General features: G+C 36.9%; 1 protein-coding gene across 11 annotated transcripts in view; it reads right to left on the reverse strand.

Annotated features, from left to right (window-relative positions):
* Window positions 1-21,372, reverse strand: part of CNTN6 (contactin 6) — a 303,195-nt gene that overhangs the window by 95,232 nt on the left and 186,591 nt on the right. For 6 of the 11 annotated variants that reach the window (XM_025375846.1, XM_025375841.1, XM_025375836.1 and 3 more), the window contains 2 exons: window positions 6,076-6,279; window positions 3,883-3,985 (listed from right to left, as the gene is read on the reverse strand). The exons of 2 other annotated variants lie outside the window; for them this stretch is intronic. Coding sequence is in view for 7 of the 9 variants with exons in the window: in XM_025375841.1 (XP_025231626.1) it covers window positions 3,883-3,985; window positions 6,076-6,279 (307 nt within the window). In the remaining 2 variants the exon portion in view is untranslated. The remainder of the gene's footprint in view (window positions 1-3,882; window positions 3,986-6,075; window positions 6,280-21,372) is intronic. 3 more of the 11 variants (XM_025375840.1, XM_025375843.1, XM_025375845.1) reach the window with 1 other exon arrangement.

A 21,372-nucleotide genomic window follows, 5' to 3' on the forward strand; every position in this document is an offset into this window, starting at 1 on the left:
TTTATAATGGACTAAAAGGCATTTTCAGCATGTTTGCAATGTGTTAAAGATAATCTAATTTGTTTTCTGAAAACTGTTGGCAAGCATATATAAAACTCTTTTTGGTAGTAGCTCACATTTGTCAGTTTTCCAAAGTAGTCAAAGTATTTTCACATACATTTTGTTGCTTTGAAGAAATGAGAAATGTATCTGCACTCCAATTACACCAAATGTAAGATTGTTATACAGGGCATTTTAACACTGCCACTTCGACCCAATAGATGCTTCAGACTTTCCATTTTTACTCCAAGGTATTTCAATTCTATGTTAATGACTTCCTTTAATAAACATAATCTCAACATTGATTAATTTTGTTGGATAACAATTTAGGGAGTGGACTCCATTAAATCAAATATTTCCTTGACAATTTTCTATGAGGTATGGTTTGGTAATTTCTATTATTTTCCTATTCCCATTTAACATTATTTCATGTTCAACAGTTATTTTCTGCATAAACTTAACATACATGATTTATTTATCAGGGAGTTTCTTTTGTACACACACACGAGATTTTAAATTTTGAGAGTTTTTTAAACTTAATTTTCCAACTCAAATTTTTCTGGGTCAAATATTGCTAGTTTAAATTTTGTCAAAAGTTTAGGAGCCGGGCACAGTGGCTTACGCGTGTAATCCCAGCACTTTGGAAGGCCGAGGCAGGTGGATCAGGAGGTCAGGAGTTAGAGACAAGTCTGGCCAACACAGTGAAACTCCATCTCTACTATAAATAAAAAAACTAGCTGGGTGTGGTGGCAGGCGCCTGTAATCCCAGCTACTCGCTTGGCTGAGGCAGGAGAATCACTTGAACCCCGGAGGCAGAGGTTGCCGTGAGCCGAGATCGTGCCACTGCACTCTAGTCTGGGCAACAGACTTAGACTCTGTCTCAAAAAACAAAAAGAAAAAAAAAAAAAGAAAAAGAAAAAGATGTAGGGACTCTTGTATCTTTTTAAAATTATAAATTTTACCTTGTGCAATTTAATAATGTGTTGATTATTTCTATCACCATGGGGTTAATGGAAAATAAGACACTGCTTTATTTATTTTTAAATTATTCCATATACCACATATATTCCAAGCTTCATTTTTCCTGATTAGATCTTATCACATATCTGATACATTTGTGTGTGGAGAAAGAAAGAGAGAGAGAGGCAGAGAGAGAGAGAAAGGGAATGTAGCACAGGTTTATACTTGGTCAATTCAGGTGGAGTATATGATGTCTGTGTATTACTCTTTCAACTTTTCTGTAGGTTTGAATAATATAATAATAAATAAATTTTAAAAACTGGTATGTGAGCAGTTCAAAGACTATATTGATTATGTTCTCTCTCCTTCTCTCTCTCTTCTCTCTCTTTCTTTCCTTCTTCTTCTTCTTTTTTTATTTTTCCAGAACTGACCCTAATTGCTCCTTTCTTACACTGTCATCAATCCTGAGACACAGAGAACAGGACTGGGCTGGGAAAGATGAGAATTTATACCCTCTCTGAGATACCTACTCTGCTTTGAACATCCTCACTAACTCAAACATCGTTTATATAAAAGTAGAATGCCTCCGGTGCAGTGGCTCACACCTGTAATCCCAGCACTTTGGGAGGCTGTGGCGGGCGGATCACGAGGTCAGGAGATTGAGATCATCCTGGCTAACATGGTGAAACCCCGTCTCTACCAAAAATACAAAAATAAAAATAAAAATAAAAATATTAGCTGGGCGTGGTGGCACGTGCCTGTAGTCCCAGCTACTTGGGAGGCTGAGGCAGGAGAATGGTGTGAACCCAGGAGGCGGAGCTTGCAGTGAGCCCAGATCACACCACTGCACTCCAGCTTGGGCAACAGAGCAAGACTCCATCTCAAAAAAAAAAAAAAAGTAGAATGAAATTTGGATTTTGGTTTTAGAATAATTCAGTGAGCATTTATTACATAAATGGCAAGCCCAAGATTTAATGTTTTAACATGTATTATCCATTCTAATCCTCACAACAAACATACATCATAACTCCTTTTGGATGAAAATATGGTAATTCATAGAGATTATAAGCATGTTTGCTACCAATCAAATAACTCTTGAGAAAATTGGAAATTGAATCTGTCTCCCAGGATTTCAAAAGCAGTTATCTTACCATTTACTTAGAAGTTCCTAAATTCAGAATTTAAAATCAGGTGGGCCTAGGTTTGAATTGCTCGCCTCCTCTGAATAGAAACATAAAATTGAACAGGTTCCTTCTCCAATCTGAGCTTCAGTTTCTCATATGTAATGAAAACATAATTTGCCCTGCAAGATTATGACAATTATGTATATTGTATCATAAATGTTTAGTTATAGGTGCTTAGCAAATGAAATTATTTTCATTAGATTCTTGAGAAATAGCCTCAACATTTTCAATTATTTTATTGTGTAAAACCGTTTTTTAATTTCAGCAATCAATATTTCCTGATGCCAAATATGATTAAATAAGCTATTAATATTCTTTTCAGATACTCTCTTTTATTGGTTTTCTTTTTAAATTAATTATCTAATTATCAAAGAATTTGATGACATTTAATATTTTTATAAACCTTAACTTCTGAAAAAGCCTGAAAATGGTGAAAGTTCATCATGTCTTAAAAGGCAGGCAAATAATAAAAACTGATGTAAAGCCCCTGTTTGTCACTTTCTTAGGAATCATTTAATCAATCAATAATTATTTGTTTGATAAATGCTATGAGACCCATACTGTATGAAAATAAAATATGGTCTCTTAAATCCATGAGAAATGACTATTCTGAGAAATTTAATTTAAAGATATGCAAAATTCCATCTATAGAAAACAAACTAAGATTTAGTGACCACCATTATTTGGATTGCTGAGTATGTTTAACTTAATAAAATGACTGAGACATTTAAGGATGTTTTCCAGAATTTTGACACTAAGTCACTATTTCTAAATGTGATGGCCACATTAGGAATAGACCTTGGATTTAGAGGTAAGCCCTCCGAACTTACCTCTGAGTCAGTCAAGTCTTTTACTATTCAAAGTATGTTCTGTTTATAAGAAGTGTGACTAATATATGGGAGCTTATTAGAAATGGAGGAATCAAACATCACCCCAGACCTCTAGAGTCAGAATATGAATTTAACCGTGTCCCCAGGTAACTCACATGCATACTAACATTTGAAAATGACAGTCTAGTCTGTCTCTCTTTTTTTTTTTTCTGGTGTTTATAGGCACAAAAATGAAATTTGTATACCACCAAAAAGCAAAGAGGTGTTCTAGACATCCCATGCAAAAATGTAGGTATTTTCCTGGCTTAAAAGTATTCCAAACCTGTTCCTAATAAATACTTATCTGTGAAACAAAATGCCTCCACTATCAGGGAAGCTTGGGCTCAATTCTAATTATCCAGTATGAACAATGGACTTTAATTAGTCTTATTTTGGAAACGAGCAGTGGTTTTTTATTTATCAGAATTGTTGGTTAATTAAGCAAGGAAATACTCCAGGCAATGTATTTCTGGATGTAGGACAAGACAGAGTGAAGGATATGTGAAAGGTTTAGTGACTTGCCCATCATCTTATACAAGTGCACTTCTTTCCTTGCAATGTGCTGCCTAAATGGGTCTCATTATGCTTAAACTAAAGGAAATATCAGCACCTGTAGGGGAGAATTGCAGCCCTGATTATTTTCAATTGCAGCCCTGGTCATTGTCGCAGTATTAGACATGTTTGTTTAAATTCAAATCAGAAAGTTCCACTGAAAGTTCCAGCATTTGTAATCTACTTGGTAATTTACCTTAGAGCAATATTTGAATAACAAAAAGCTTTTTAATAAAAAAAATTTAAAGCAACCAGGAAAACAAAAACAAAAACCTTACTTTCCAAGGGCAAAACATTCCAGTTTTACAGATGAATCCTTTGCAGCTTGTATAGTTTCAGGAAAACGCACTTCAATCTTTGGTTCATATTCCCCCATCACACCTGTTAAATATCAAAAGAGCTAGCAGCATTTCTGGAGAATAGAAGTTTTCTATGAAGTAAATGCTTCATTAACCAAAACCTGATTATTTCTTCTTAATAAGAATTAGGGCTTTCAGTTAAGAATTGGATACATATAGATTCTAAAATGCTTCTGTGTTTTCAAAAAAGATACTTTTCTAGTGATATCTATGTTTATCTACCTTTCAGGAAACTCAAGAGAGCCAGATCTGATTAATAATAACAAAGAAAAAAACAGGAATTTTTCAGCTAACACTGTAAGAAGTCCACTGCAGTAGGTCTTAATCCAAAATAACAGTAGTTCTGCAGCAAAACGTATAAAGTCATCACATTAATTGAGATAAAAAAAGTAAATATTCACATATTAGTACAATAAGGTTTTGTTGCTAAATAAGTTTGCTGTACACCTATAAAAATTTGTTTTAAGTTTTAAAATTTTCAATGCAAGAAATTGGGGATATGTGCTAAGATAAGAATAAGATAATGGTATAGCCTATTGTAAATATACTACCTACCAGAGGAGTTGTAACAGAAATACATCTATATGATATTCTCATTAACTTAATTAATTTAATCAATGACACCTCAAGATTATTTAAATACTTTGATCATTTTTAATATATATACCAAACAACAAAGTAATACATTCCTAAAATAAATACATTGTTGGTTGCTAATATAATTGTAGAAAAAGTAAAAATTACAAAATATATATGAAACAAAAATACTTCATTTTTAAGACCTTGACCATTATAAACATTCAAAGAGCTTATGGTGAGAAGGTAGTGAGTACTACTTCAATCAACTAAGTTGGTAGGTTTTATTCTTTTTCGTTTTCTTGATGTCTGATATTTCTTATATGCTTACATGTAAAAGAGGTTTGATTTTTGTGTTATATACAATGCTTTTGCTCTACTTTTCCTGTAAATGTGTTCAAGGGAATAGAGTGGATAGAAAAAGGAAGAAATGAAGAAGGGAAGAAGCAGAAACTCAGAGTAGACAGCAAACAAAAAAAGGAAAAACATAGTAGAATCCCCAAGCATATTGTTGGCTCATGAATTCTTCTGGTCATAAACAGGAGTATTCATTGAAGGAGAGAAATTGAACTTAGGAATAAGTCTAACGGTTGCTGAAATCTTAATGAAGACCTTCAAATATATTTGGGTGGTTAGTGATTATAAAAGCTCTATTATAAGAACTCCTTCTATGGGACTTGTTCCACAATTCTGTTATCCTTTATTAGCAGTATATTCTTGCTTTTCTTCAACTCTTCAGAGGGGAGAAAATCTCCACGAGGTATTGCATTTCAAGTCCTGAATACAGTCATAAAATGCACCAACAAATTTTCTATCTTTATGAATCCCACTGTGAACATTTAATTAAAAAACAACTAGAGAATTTTTCCACTTCAATGACTTCCTTAAACTTTCTGGCTCTCTAAATCTTGTACCAGCTATGACTTGACTAAGCTACAAAACTCGTGAGAGACTAATCTGAATTATGTTCGTTGGAGGAATATAATTATTATAAATCTTGTGTTTCATTCTTCTCTGGAATGCTCATAATTAATGTTGGTTAGCTTTGCTTTCCTTGGATATGAACTTTTCCCCCCATTTTGCCAGCCATGTAAACAAAGGGTGAACAAAAAAAGGGCAAATATGAAAATAAGGGGGCATTAAAAAGTAGCTGCAACATATGTTCATTAAAAATATATTAAGTCAATTATATAAGTTTGGCAGCACCCACACGTGCACACATACACACACGCCAACTCCCCCAAACATCATTTTTGTTTTTATAAAGTAGTCTTTAAGCAAAAAAAAAAAAAAAGACAAGCTGTTTCAGTGCCAGAAAGGAGATGGCTTGGTATACCCAGAACCATGTCTACTGCACCATGTGGGTGAATTAGATAATTTTCTCTTATATTTTTGGTTTACGTATTTGTGAATTGAACCCAAACTCATAGATAACTTGGCTCCACCAAACAAGAAGGAAACAGAAAGCTTTACGAATCTTCCCAGCCTTTAAGGGACACAGATAAAGTATATTCCCAAGAGAACTCATTCTCTTACCATCAGTGCGCTGCACTAATGGAGTGGGTGGACCTTGAACACTTCTCTGGGCCTCTTTGTTTGTTATAAAGCAAGTATAGTTGCCCACATCTGATGGTTCCACTTTGGCAATGTACAAGTTTCCCGTCTCTTGAGATACAAATCGCCTATTGTCCTCTTGGACGTATAAGGGGTTATCATTGAAGGTCCATGCATAAGATAAATCTGAAAAACAAGAAAACAAAACAAAACCAAACCATACTGTCCTTACTGCATTCTGAAAATTCTTTGTCCTACTTCCCCATAAATAGAAGAAAATTGTGCCTCTATTTGCTCAGTTGATAACTGTCATCTGGTGTAATTGTAATATTCCCTTATATTGAAATATAGCTCAGGTTAGATGATAAGTTATGTGGGCACTCTGCCCATCATTAACTTTTTGGGATTAAGGATGTAACAATAAGATGTTATGGAAATAAGTGGATGAGTTTATTAAGAAATGCCATAAGATGTATAAAGTAATAATGGTTCCAAATGTACACTGAATTCCTTCAGAAAAACTTATGCTGCTTCAAAGCAGTGTTTCTCAATGCATTATCAGAAGAATTAAACATACTTACAGGTATTTGTTAAAAATTTAACTTAAAAATTTAAGTTCAAAAAGTCTATCACAGACCTTGAAGTTCACTCATTTGATCATTACATAATTTCTTTTTTATTTTTATAGAGACGGAGTCTCACTATGTTACCCAGGCTGGTCTCGAACTCCTGAGCTCAAGTGATTCTCCTGCCTCAGCCTCCCAAGTGCTAGGATTACAGGCATGAGCCACTGCACTGGCCTGATTATTACATAATTTTAAGCAGCTATTCTGTGACTGTTTTAGGTCTTAGAGTAAAACCAAACAAAACCTGTGCCCTATAAAGCTCACACCGGTTACTGCTAATTGCCAATAATGTGGATAATCTCAATGTAGGATGACATATGCCTTGACAAAGGCATTATAGGGAGCCCAGAGAAGAAGCCTAGAATGATGTGTCATCAGAAAAGACTTCTAAGAAGTAATTCCATTTTGAAACTGGCAGGATAAACTAGAGCTATCCAAGTGATGGAGGAGTAAACAAGTATTTCTCCAAGTAACTATCAAGAGCATGAAGATGAAACAGGGCACACATTGCTTTTAGTGAACATCAATCAGTCCATCTCTGGAAATCTTGTGGGTAACTGTATAAATGACATAATGAGCATATGTTAAAATGCACAGAACTTGTGTTCTGTTTAATCACTTGTGACCATTATATACCCCCTGTAACCATCATTACCCAAGTAAAATAAGGAAGATTTCCATGTCATCAGAAATTTTGTCATTTTTTTTCTACTGTTGCAACCACTACTGGATTTCTATCATCATAGATTATTTCTGCTGTCATTTGTATGTCATAATAAAACAAAAAGAATGTACAATTTTATGTCTGATTTCTTTCATTTAACATGATTTTAAGGTTCACCTATTGTTTTCATGACTATAAGTCCTTTCTTCCATTATATTGTGGGTAGTATTCCATTTTATGAATATACCACAATTTGATTAGACACCTTCCAGTTGATGAGTATTTGGATTATTTGCAGACTGAGGTCATTATGTATTAGGCTGAAATAAGTATCCTTGTCTAAGACTGTCAGTGTACATTTTTATTATTCTTGGCTAGATTCCTAGGAGTAAGCCATAATGTAGATTTATTTTTAACTTTATAAGAAATGACAAGAGAATTTTCTAAAGTGGTTGTACCAGTTTATACTTCCACCAGCAACATTTGAGAGTTCCAATTGTCCCATAGCCTCACAAAAATCACATGCTGTCAATTTCTTTTTTTAGCCAGAAATCTTTTAGCAAAGGCAAATATTCATATGTATTAAAGCTTGGTGAATATATTTCTTCCTGAAGCTAAGACATTAGGTGCACTGTGGAAACTAGGTAGAATATCTAGGGAAATAGAAGAATATAGCTGGTCCAAAGGGACTCCCAAAATAGGCGGAGTATGTCAGTACTCAGGGTGGAGAAGGGGAATATACTACAGCTAAGTCAAAAAAAGTCTTCACTTGGATGGACCCTCATACACTTTGGAATTATAACTCACAGGGGAGTAGTTTATGCTTCTTGGAGCCTCTTGTCCAAACAGAGAGCTGAGCTGCCATTTGCCAACTGTACTTACATTAAAAACTGGCACAGAAGCAAGACATAGCAGAGACAAAAGAAGCTAATTATTTCTGATATGTTCCAGTAGGTTTCCTCAGCTGGGAACAGACCACCTGAAACATTCTTCACTAACCTTATTAAATTTAAATTCCCAAAAGTAAAAGGGGACAAAACAAACTGACAGCTATTTTGGACTTAAATCTGATCTATAGAGACAAACTCTTGAAAATGGGAATGAGGGAATATTGTCATTTGGTCATCCCTTCCATCAAGAAAAAAATTGTGTGAAGCATGAACCACACACTTAAGGAATGAGATTTTAGGAAGGAAGAAATAAAGGAAAAAAGGAGAAAGAAAAAAGAGAGAAAGGAAAGGTGGAAGGAAGGAAAGAGAAAGGAGGAAAAAGTTAAACTGTTAATAGTGGGGAGGAACAAAATAATTAATTTCTCAAAACAATTTATAAATGATGGCAGTAAAAAGAAATTTATCTCTGCAGACACAACCCTGATATCATTCCCAGGAATGAAGAAGACATGAAGTAAAGATTTGACCAGGAACAACAGGAACACAGAAATGCTACTTGTGCATGAAGAGAGAAAATGCAAAAAATGTCATTAAACCATAAAAGTAGTGTCAGGTGGGAAAAAAAACCTAAGCAGCATTGTTATGTAAAAAGCATGTTATGAGTGTGGGAACTGTGTGTGTGTGTGTGTGTGTGTGTGTGTGATGGTTATGCAAATTCTTACATTTAAAAACCTGGAGATGTATACAGTGGTTTTCTCAGAGTGAGTGGAGGGAAATACAAAAGGCTTTTACTCTCTTTGTAATGTGTTTCTGTCATATTATAATTTTAAATTACTATGCATTTTTTTGTGTAACTGGAAGAAAGAATCAACAGGATAAGAATAGTGTCAGAAAGGCTAAACACTAGAATGAGCTGCAACTTTTAAAAACAGGGTGGATAACATTTCTTATTCTTACTCTGAACTGTTCAAATTGATGTTTTATGTTTTATGCAGGCATTGATTCCCAAACCTGATGCACATTAGAATCACTAAAGAAGCTTGCTAAAATACAAATAGCTAACTCAATTCTTAGCAATTTAGTTTTATTTATTCTGTCTGAGCCAGGTATCATGGAATCTGTGTTTTCAACACCCTCCAAATGACGCATGCAATTGACAGAAATATTTTGTTCAGAGCACCCATTATTGGAAGAGGAATTAAAAATCTCAAGTTTATCAAGAGAGAAAAAACAAAATGTAGCAAAGGCCAGTCACAAAAGAAAGTGATAAAACTTTGATTTTGGCTCTGGAAAAAAAAGATTTTGGAAGCCTATTACAACTGTCTTTTTACATTGAAGGGCTGCCACGTGCATAAAAAGTTAAATAAAACCCTCTCTATCAATGTCCAGAAGGCAAAAGTAGGACTCGGTACTGTTGGAGGTGACAGAATGCTGTTAGACTTAATATAATAAAGAACAGTCTACATTTTAGAAGTATAGCAGTAGATGATTTACTAGGTTGTGAGCTCTTTATCATTAGACATGATCAAGCCGAGTGTGGATGAATACTACTTGGGAAGTTGCAAAAAAAGATTATTTTGACAATGGATGGGGATTAAACCTAAGCTTCTATGAATGGTTTACTCCACCCTCAACATTCCTTTGATCTCCCTACGAGTCTATGCTTTTGGATCAAGTATGCATAAATGCAATTTGCTTTTAATTTTTGAAAAATGCTTTGAGATTCTTGTTCTGTTCTCATGTATTGAGTCTTTATTTTCTTTTGCAAGTCCCTATTGGAGTCTTTCATCATTCCATGTGGTCTCTTGCTTCAAAGTTTCTTTACTGACGTTCTTTGCTGCCTCACTTCTAAGCCTGTTGCTGTCTCCACCAAAGAGATGCTCAAAGGGTTTTTGTTTGAAACCAGAATCATCTAGATAGTAAATTTTTCTTCAATATAAAGAGGAGGGAAAAAATGTAGTTCAGATTCCCCTGTTGTCATTGACTCCTCATCTTTTGAACCTTTTTGTGAAATAAAGACAATCTTGAGCAAATTCCCAGGGCCATGTCTCAGCTTATGGATCCTTATTCAATGCCTATTTGTGGAGAGAAATACGCTTTAGCTCTCTGAAATCCAATGTCACCCCTTTCACTTAACAAAAATTACAGGTTGCCGCTAGTGCCCAAGAAATCTTTGTATTCTTCAACCTGTAATCTTGGGACCTGAGACTGTAATTTTCCTCTCTCCCTTGGTGAATTCATTTTTACCTTAGCTGCTAAAACTTTCCAACCTATTCCTACATGTGGTGTGTCCTTCTTTAATAGTGGGATATTTAGAAGCTGCTGGAAGAATCTAGTCCAGAAATAGGGAAGATTACATAAAGATTAATAATAAATTCAGAAAAAAACCTTGCATTTCATCACACCAGCAATTGCTTTATGAGGCAAAAAAAATATTGCTAATAAGCCCGTTATACAGGGTGCAAGAACTAAGTACAAAGGTAATTTCCCAAAATTGTATTCATAACGTGTGGGAGGAGTAGGGCTTGAACCTAGATTCTTCACATGCCAAATCTTTGCTCTTTCCCTAATAATAGTGTCAGAGGCATTTGAACCAGAGCAACTCCATCTTGAATAGGGACTGTGTAAATGAATCTGAAACCTACTGGGCTGCATTTGCAGGAAGTGAAGGCATTTTAAGTCACAGGATGGGATAGGAGGTCAGTACAAGATACAGATCATAAAGACCTTATTGATAAAACAGTTTCAGTAAAGAAGGCAGCTGAAACCCACCAACACCAAGATAGCAATGAGAGTGACCTCTGGTTGTCCTCACTGCTACACTCCCATTAGTGCCACAACAATTTATAAATGCCATGGTAGCATCAGAAAGTTACCGTATATGGTCTAAAAAGGGGAGGTATATAATGATTATTTAGCATATAATCAAGAAATAACCATACAAATGGAAAACCAGCAGCCCTCAGGGCTGCTATGTCTATGGAGTAGCCATTCTTTTATTCCTTTACTTTCCTAATAAACTTACTTTCATTTTGCTCTATGAAACGCCCTACATTCTTTCTTGTGCAAGATCCAAGAACCCTCTCTTGGAGTCTGGATCTGAACCCCTTTCCCATAACAATAGCTTTCTACTTTTCAATATCTTTATAATTGATCCTCTTTTTCTATGTTCATTTCCTTTCCTTGACTCTTCCTCCTCACCTTTAACCTTCCTTTAAAACTCCCAAGCTCCACAAGTAACCAACCTTACTCACATTCTAAGACAAATGTTCCTCACTGTGCATTCCCTCCCCCATTAACATTGCCTGTCCTGCGTCCAATTTCTTAAGAACTTCATAGATTAATTAGTTAAACTGTCATTTGCAATTACTGTAAAGTACTTATTGGTGATATTATCAGGGAGTAGAACTGATATAAAAACTTGTAGAAGTAAATTTTCCCTCTTAAATGGGCCTCTCTGAAGCAGAGATTCTAAAACTTCATGCATCAGAACCCCTTGAAAGACTTGCTAAACCACAAGCCGCTGGGCTCCACCCTCAGACTTTGTGATTCAGTAAGTCTGAGGAGGAGTCAGAAAATCTGTATTGCTAACAAGCTCCCAGGTGACAATGACACTGGGGGATCTGGAGCTACACTTTGGAAATCATTGATAAAAATGATAAAACTCTGTCTCCTCTGCATAATCACACCGGGAAGGGAAACACCTGGATTTTTAATGGTGGACCACCTTGTACATTTGCGTTTCAGTGGTGTGTTGGAGTCTGGAGAAAAGGCTATTTCTTAGTTTATAAATTCATAAAATGTCTGGGATGGCAGGGATTTGTGAGACCTGCCAGCCCTACTCTTCATTTTTACAAGTGAAGAAGCAGAAGGGAATAGATTTAGCAGCAGCTCTGGGAGTACAGTCAAGGCGCCCTTTTGTGCCCTCTGAATTGGTGAAGATGTAAAGCTGCAAGTCTTTGCTGTCATAGTATTTCTCACCCTGCCCTGCTCCCTTCTCTCCATGGGCTGGCTCTTCCCATTCATCTGAACAGTCAGCGTGCACTGGGGGCTTTTATCTGTTTTGTTCCAGCATCAGCCACTGCTGTGCTTAATTTGTATATCTTTTAATGGGGAAAGAAAAAAAAACCTTCCAAATTGGAAGTTTAAAAACCTTCCCATTTGGCTTTTCTTAATTAAATGTGTAATTCATGAGCCACTTAGGTTGAAACCATTGAATTTTTAAATACTTTCTCCACCATGTATGACATTTATCGGTTATTAATGGTTGTGATGCGTTTTTCCTGTGATGATTCAGCAGTAGCATTAGTGTTGAATGATAATTGGTCCTTCCTGAAGCATTTTTTGTAGTTTCACAATGACACCATCCTCTACAATTTTATTATTATTAGAAACGGCAGATCTGCAGTAAGCGATTGAAGACTCTATCTGCTGCTCTCTCAAGCATACAACAAATCCTATTTTCCCCAGAGCATGATTATGTTTTGACATCTTTTACAGCCCTATATATTGTACTGTAATATTTAAAATACAAACAAGAAAGATATATGCAATTATACCCATTATATAGCATGTAATTTTTATTAGATGAAAAATATGTCATGTGAAATAGAACCATCATGATAAACATTGACACTGAGAACTTCTATTGGCACTGTAGAACAGATCTCAAAACTGGTAGCATGTTTCCTGAGGCAGAAAATAAATGAGCAGAATAAAGAACTTGAAGTATAGTGTTCAGATTTACTGGGTAAATCCCCCCTTTGGAATATTCCAGAATGTGTGTACTTTACTGCAAACCTTGTGTAGTGCTCCAGGGTTAAATGTGACTGACTCTTGGGTGGTAAATCATGGTTATGCTAGCTCAGTGGCAAAAACCTAATCCAGGAAGAATAATTCCTTTTCTGGACTGAAGTCATTGATATTAGGGCCAAGGAAGTTTATGATGTAACACAGAAAAGTGCCTAACACCTTTAAAATCCACTCCTATTTGAATTCCCAGTCATTCCACAATTACTGCTTGATCACCTGGATTTTATTGGATCCCTTCTGATTTACACACCTACTGTTTGGAATCAAGGAGATGGTGGTCTTTATGGCCTACGAATGACAGTTAAATAAAGGTCTCACGGGTTCCTAATATTGCTAATTCCAAATAACTATAGAACTGGTTGTACATTGGCCAAAACTACTTGGAGAAGGAATGAAAACACAGCTGTCTCAAGGCAAACCCCAACACTGGGGTTCAGCCTGGGAGGCCACATGAGTTCTTGGCTTCTCACATGAAGGGATTCAAGAGCAAGTCAACAGTGTAAAGTGAAAGCAAGTTTATTAAGAAAGTAAAGGAATGAGAGTGGCTACTCCATAGGCATGGCAGCCCAAAGGGCTGCTTGCTGGCTATTTCTGTGGTTATTCCTTGCTCATATGCTAAACATGGGGCAGAATATTCATTAGATTCCCAGGAAAGGGGAGGAGAATTCCCAGGACTGAAGGCTCCCACTTTTAGACCATATTGGGTAGCTTCTGGAAGTTGCCATGGCATTTGTAAACTGTCATGGCACTGGTAGGAGTGTCTCTTAGCATGTTAATGCATTATAATTAGCTTATAATGAGCAGTGTGGATGATTAGAGATAGCTTTTATCACTATCTTGGTTTTGGTGGGTTTTGACTGGCTTCTTTACCACATCTCATTTTATCGGTGGGGTCTTTTTGACCTGTACTTTGCAAAACCAGTCCTACCGGACTCTTATCTCATAGCCAGTTTCTCAGTGAATTGCTGGGAAACCTCCAATTCTAAGGGAGACTGAGTAAGTCATAGGATACAAATATATGGTGAATACAGCACACGGATGAGTCTTGACTCTTTATCCAATTTGCCAGTCTGTGTCTTTTAATTGGGACGTTTAGCCTGTTTACCTTTAAGGTTAATATCGTAATAGCAAAGACTTGGAACCAACCCAAATGCCCATCAGTGATAGACTGGATATTATGCCTATCTATCAATGATAGATTGCCACATTTTCTTTAAAATGTGGCACATATACACTATGGAATACTATACCATAAAAAAGGGATGAGTTCATGTCCTTTGCAGGGACATGGATGAAGCTCGAAGCCATCATTTTCAGCAAACTAACACAAGAACAGAAAACCAAACACCACATGTTCTCACTCATAAGTGGGAGTTGAACAATGAGAACACATGGACACAGGGAGGGGCGCATCACATACCGGGGCCTGTTGGGGGTTGAGGGCCTAGGGATGGTATAGCATTATACCATCCTATAGGTATAGGAGAAAAACTTAATGTAGATGACCGGTTGATGGGTGCAGCAAACCACCATGGCACATGTATACCTATGTAACAAACCTGCACCTTCTCCACATGTGCCCCAGAACTTAAAGTATGATAACAAAAAAAGAAAGAAAGAATTACTCCCTATCTCCCCGACATCTGGCCCTACTGCCACAAAGTGTACCAGTGTTGGAAAACCCTGGCTTCTACAAATGGTAACAGGCTGCAACAGGAGAATTCTGTTTGATGTGCTGGAAAGCAAGGAAAACAGTCTTTCTAAGAGTGAATGGAGTCTGAAAGTGAAGGGAAGGAATGTACAAACATGGAACTTAAAGAAATAAACTTCCTAGAGGGCTGACTTTGGCCAGCTATGAAGAGTGGGAAAAGCCATGAGCTTCCTGGTTCTAACAGTGTACACTAATTTTAGGTAAATCAGTCGACCTCTCCGTGGGTTGTTTACACAGTCTCCAGTAAAGAACTCTTGCTATCTCCTTGTACTATTTAACAACTTTTAAGTGTCTCTTCTAGACCAGATTATGCCAGAGAAAATTAGGCAGTGGAATAAATGCACTGGTGTTTAGACAAGATCTTTAGAATTCCAGAGACAAGATCTTGGTCAAGTTATGTTATTAGTTTAGTTCAGTTAACTATAGTTGTTAGTTAACACTAACAATTTTAACACAATACTCAATTTGTAAAATTGACATATCTTTCCTGAAAATGTTAAATGAGTTGAGGTATTGCAAATGCTGAGTTGAATGCCTAGTACACAGTAAGTATTCATTATCTTATCCAATTATGTAGTATTAAATATTACTTATATAAGGTGAGTTCCAAATTTAGCTCTTCAAACCAGATCTTTTGCGCTAAACAGGTAATCCAGCTCCCTGCTGGAAATTTTCACCCTTGTATCTGATTGGTATCTGAACATTAACATCTCCTAAAACAAATTCCTGATTTACTCTATCCCTAAACCTGCTCCCCCTTCATCAACTCCACCCCAATAAATGATACTCCATGTTCCAGTTGGTCTGTCCCAAATTCTTGGAGTTCTCTTTTACCCTTCTCTTTCTCTTATAACCCACATTCAGTCTTTCAGGAAATTATTTTGGTTATACCTTATAAATACATATGGAAGATTGGTAATTGTCTACTTGTCTACAGCAATCCACCTGGTCCAAGTCACCATTATATCTCATGAATTAACACAATCACTTTTCAACTGCTTATGTTCTTGCCCCTCTGTGGTCTACTATCCAGAGTAAATTTTTAAAACTGAAAGTCAGAGAAAGCATGTCACTGTTCTGAATATAACCCAGTGAATTTTCATCTCACTCACAGGAAAAGGCAAAGTACCTAAAATGTCTGAAAGTAAGGCTGTGTGTCCTCATATACTCTCCTGTTTGCTCATTTTACTTCACCTATGCTGACCTCAGTGCCATTCTCCCAACACGCTGGACATGGTTTCCCTGCAGATTCTTTGCACATGCTCTTTCCTCCACCTGAACTACCTTTACTTAATATGTCTCACTCCCTCACTTCTTTAGTTCTCTGCTCAAATGGCAGTGCAATCTTCTTTTACCTTAGAATATACAATAGCAACATCTACTATTTCCTATCCCCTTTTATTTTTCTTCTGGCTTTTATTACCACCTGTCATGCTTTACATTTCTTTATTATAAGATTCATGGAACTAAAAACTTGGTCTCTCCTCTCCACTTTATCACTAAAATGCAGAAAATCAAGTGGCACTTAGTAACTACACAATAAATATTTGTTGAGTGAATACTCAGTGTACAAGTTCAATAATATGGTTATTATCGTTACTATTATTATTATACCAACAGGGACTATTGGGCCTGTATGCCTTTTACACATTCAAAGGGCCTCAGAGTAACATGTCCACTGCCAATTTGACCTACCCACTAAGACAAAAGCACTTTCATTTACTCCAGAAACAGCAAATGCACCAACTGGAGGAAGAGCATATTAAATTTTAGCGCTTTTTTCTCTACATAATTTTCCTCTTTATTCTATAACACAATTGTGAGCCTTTGCTAGGAATGACTTTTAATTTAAGTGGAATTGTCAACGTCTTTATTGATGCAAATACAAACAGTGGGCTCAGACAGTAGTGCTATCTTCCTGCTACAGACATAGATGATCCAAACTTCTGGCATTAATTCAATTGTTCTACCAACCTGAAAGTTGGATCTGAGGAGGGAATGGAACATTTCCTCTAAATCAAATTTTAAACTTATAATTTTTATGAGCTCAGGATTTAGAGTTTCTTTTTTGTTTGTTCGTTTGTTTTTTGAGACGAAGTCTCACTCTTGTCCCCCAGGCTGGAGTGCAATGGCGTGATCTTGGCTCACTGCAACCTCCACCTCCTGAGGTCAAGTGATTCTCCTGCCTCAGCCCCCCGAGTGCTTGGGATTACAGGCACACGCCACCACACCTGGCTAATTTTTGTATTTTTAGGAGAGATGGAGTTTCACCATGTCGGCCAGGCTGGTCTCGAACTCCTGACCTCAGGTGATCTTCCCGCCTCAGCCTCCCAAAGTGCTGGGATTACAGGTGTGAGCCACTGCGCCCAGCTGAGAGTTTCATATCCATCTAATAAAGGGAAAGAGTGTTCTTTACTTTGGATAAAGTGAAACTATTACTACATAGTGAAGGAGGTTTTAATTATTGTAGACAATATGTATCGTTGCTTCATTCTGTCATTCTTAAATAAAATTTCCTATGAGGCCGGACTAACTCACTGGGCCCATGAAAGTTTATTGACTACTTGTTTTCATATTCCTCCTTCAGTTTTGGTTTCAAGGGTGTTATGTCTATTCCAAAATTTAAAGGAAATTCTGCCTTCAGCTCTGTTGCAAATAGTTTGTGCAGACTTTTTGTGACGAGTGACTGAAACTTAACAAAAGCTCACTTTTGAGGTGAGTGAGAATCCATGGTGGAAAGACCTTTCTGCATACAGCTCAAAGTTCAGCCAAAGGCACAGTGGCATCCTATGCCCCATAAATAAATAAAATAAATATAAAATAAGTTTTGTGGGCTGGGCACAGTGGCTCACACCCGTAATCCCAGCACTTTGGGAGGCCGAGGCAGGCGGATCACATGAGGCCAGGAGTTGGAGACCCACTCCGTCTCACTAAAAAAACATAAAAAATTAGCCAGGTGTGATGGCATGCACCTGTAGTCCCAACTACACAGGAGGCTGAGGCAGGAGAATCACTTGAACCTGGGAGGCGGAGGTTGCAGTGAGCCAAGATGGTATCACTGCACTCCAGCCGGGGCAACAGGGCGAGACTCCCTCTCAAAAAAAAGAAAAAATAAAATAAAAGAGTTGTGTGTTGCCTCTTTCTGTTGCATGAACCAAGGGATGACCTTGGAACCCTGCAGGGACATAGTGGAAGAAATAAAATATTTTTGTTTGGCCAACTACTAAATTTCGTTCTGCCAAGCACTGAGAAGCTAAAGGAGTATTGAATTTTTCTGAGATAGGTGTCCAAATGGAGAAGAATTATAACAGATAATCAAGGGAATTGTTGGAGATTGTTGGGAAGATGTAGGAAGTCATAGCCTACCAGTGAGAGCGTTTAGGAGGAACGAAGGAGATGTCTAACAGGAATCTCAGTGAAGTTTTGTGATCAGATGTGCCTTGTAGTCCTCTCTGTGCTGTCCTTACAAAACTTCGTGAAACCTACATTTCTCAGAAATATTTTACAGATGAGATTTTTTGGAAAGATGGGAACAAGGGCTGAGTCTGGTCCAAAGGACAGAGATTCAGTTACAATCACAAAACCCATCTCTGATTAGGGAACAGGATTAAAAGAGAAATATACTCTTCCACTCAGATTACAGAGAATGGTGCCTATTCTGCTTCCACATTTTGAAATGATAAAATAGAGTGTCTTGAACTGTGTCCTGGCATTATTGCCTAGGTTCTTTTTCTTTTTCACTATGATGCCTTCTCTGCTAAAATAACCTTTCCATGTAAAACTCTTTCTTTCTAGAGGAGCAGCACATTTGCGTTTATGCTTCAAAACTGGGTAGAAAGCATTCACAGAAGACCTATGCAGGAGTCAGGTCTCTGTTTGTTTATGCAGAAGAAAGGACAGCTCTATAAAAGTACCTGTTTATGTGGTTTATGTTGATTACTCTGTTTCATGGGGTTGTGGCCAATCATTTACATGGAAAAACCAACTAGACACTTTTCTGTTTTGTGGAGCCATTCTTTGCTGGGTAAATTTATAAAATTTAGCCACGTTGATACGTTTTCTTACTGTTCTATACAGTTATATGCGTGTGTGTGTGTGGCACACACACATATATCACACTAAAATATATTTGATAAGCCTGCCTTGTTAAAAAATTGTTTTTCTATAATTTATGTGAATACACTAAAAAGAAAGCATAAAGAATTCAGGATATTCTGGTAATATCAAGTTTAACGTGATTTCTCCCTTGTTGCAGAACTCCCTGTGAGACTCATTCTTGCTGATTGTTTATGTTGAAAAAGACAACAGAATTAAATTATCAAAAATTTGATGTAAAAATTTCAGTCTTGGCTGGGCTCGGTGGCTTACGCCTGTAATCCCAGCACTTTGGGAGGCCGAGGCAGGCAGATCATGAGCTCAGAAGTGAAACCCCATCTCTACTAAAAATACAAAAAAAAATAGTTGTTCGTGGTGGCACACGCCTGTAGTTCCAGCTACTTCGGAAGCTGAGGCAGGAGAATTGCTTGAACCTGGGAAGCGGAGGTAGTGGTGAGCAGAGATCGGGCCACTGCACTCCAGCTTAGGCAACAGAAGGAGATTCCGTCTCAAAAAAATAATTAAATAAAAATTAAAAAAAATCAGCCGTTATGACCTTCTATCTCTGGGGATTCTGTGGCACTTTTCTTTATGAGAAGCTTTTTAAATATTTACACATGAGATTTAAAAAATAATTTGGCCATGCCAACATTTACTTTACAGTGCTCTGTTAACTCCGTCTGCCCCCATTAATATATTTCTAGGACATTGCTCTGTGAGAGCCATGTGTGGTAGGAAATATAGAGCCTTTAGGGAGATTGGAAATAGAAGAAATAATATTTGAGAAGCATATTGTAGGGCAAAATTCCAAGATGACCTTCAACGACCCATGCCTTTGTATAATTCTCTTCATTTGAGTGTGAGTGTGACTTGTAACAGGATGAGAGATCACGCCCATGATTAGATACGATTAGATAGCACAGGTTGATTTAAAGAAACTGACTTCAGCTTTTGTAGGCATGGTCTATATCAGGTGAGCCCTTACAAGAGATGGGGCTCTTCCTGACTAAAGAGATTTGAAGTGTTCGAGGGACTTAATGTGAGAGAGATTCTCTGTTCCTGGCTTTGACAATGGACAAATGCTCATGGCCAAAAATTCATCTGCCTCTACAAGTTGAGAGTGTACTTTAACAGCCAGTCATCAAGGAAACAGGGACCTTAACTGCAAGAAACAGGATTCAGCCAACAAATATGCTTGGAATTATGATGAGATGCTACTTGTAACATAAATTAAATCTGGGACCAGGCGCGACGGCTCATGCCTATAATCCCAGCACTTTGGGAGGCCGAGGTGGGCAGATCACCTGAGGTTAGGAGTTTGAGACCAGCCTGGCCAACATGGCAAAACCCCATCTCTACTGAAAATACAAAAATTAGCTGGCTATGGCAGTGCAAAACTGTAATCCCAGCTACTCGGGAGGCTGAGGTAGGAGAATTGCCTGAACCCGGGAGGCAGAGTTTGCAGTGAGCCAAGATCGAGTCACTGCACTCCAGCCTGGGAGGTAGAGCAAGACGCCATCTCAAAAAAAAAAAAAAAAAAAAAAAAAAAAAATTGGTATTAGACAATTTGCCATTACTCCCATGCAGCAAGATTATTCAGTTACAAAGGTCTTAATTTAAGGCAGTTTTTGTATATCTATGACTTAATTTTATGGCATTGATCCCACGGGCACTACTATAATGAGAGCCTCACATGCTTTAAAAGATCAACATATCCTTTAATGTTGATAGGTGACAAGGTAACAAGGACAAGCATCTCCTGTCTGGCTGCCTTTTAATTTTAAAAAATTTTTTACATATGGAACTGATTCATTTACAAATATTTTACATTTCTTTTGTTCCCGATTAAACAAAGTTGAAAACAATCTTCAATAGTATAAAGAATATTTGAATAATATCATAAGAGCATAAAATGACATAGACTGACAAGACAAACTGATATGATTTTGCGTATTTTGTCATCTTGTGTTATGGTGCTGGAAAACAATTTTCTATACGGCTAAAAAATAAGTACCAAAAGAGCCTGAGCAATTTTTGTGTATTCTGAAACAATATTATTTTATCTCAATATAGCATTAAAAGCATTGCAACTCTTCCCTATCATTTCAGGTGAATATAATGCTGTAATACTCTGTAATAATACTGAATAAGATATTGTTAACTTTGAATTAGTTTTCTTTTCTTTTGGTCATGGCAATTCATGAGGGTGTGTAAAAATAATAATAGAAAAATGCTTTCAAGTTTCTCAAGGCTCATAAATAATATTTGGCTTAACATTAAAAGTAAATTGCTTAAATTTTATTTTTAAACACCTGTCCTATGCATTTTAAAGGTTCTCCCATTCCAGAGTGGAAATCAACTATAACAAGGGCAGTGATAGTTAAGAGCTAAGGGTCTGGGAGCCAGACTTCCTGGATTCTAATATTGGCTTCATTGCCTGTCAGCTGTGTGACCTTAAACCAGTTAATTAACATCTTTCTA

Source organism: Theropithecus gelada, chromosome 2, assembly GCF_003255815.1.
Source record: "Theropithecus gelada isolate Dixy chromosome 2, Tgel_1.0, whole genome shotgun sequence".
Lineage (NCBI taxonomy): Eukaryota > Metazoa > Chordata > Mammalia > Primates > Cercopithecidae > Theropithecus > Theropithecus gelada.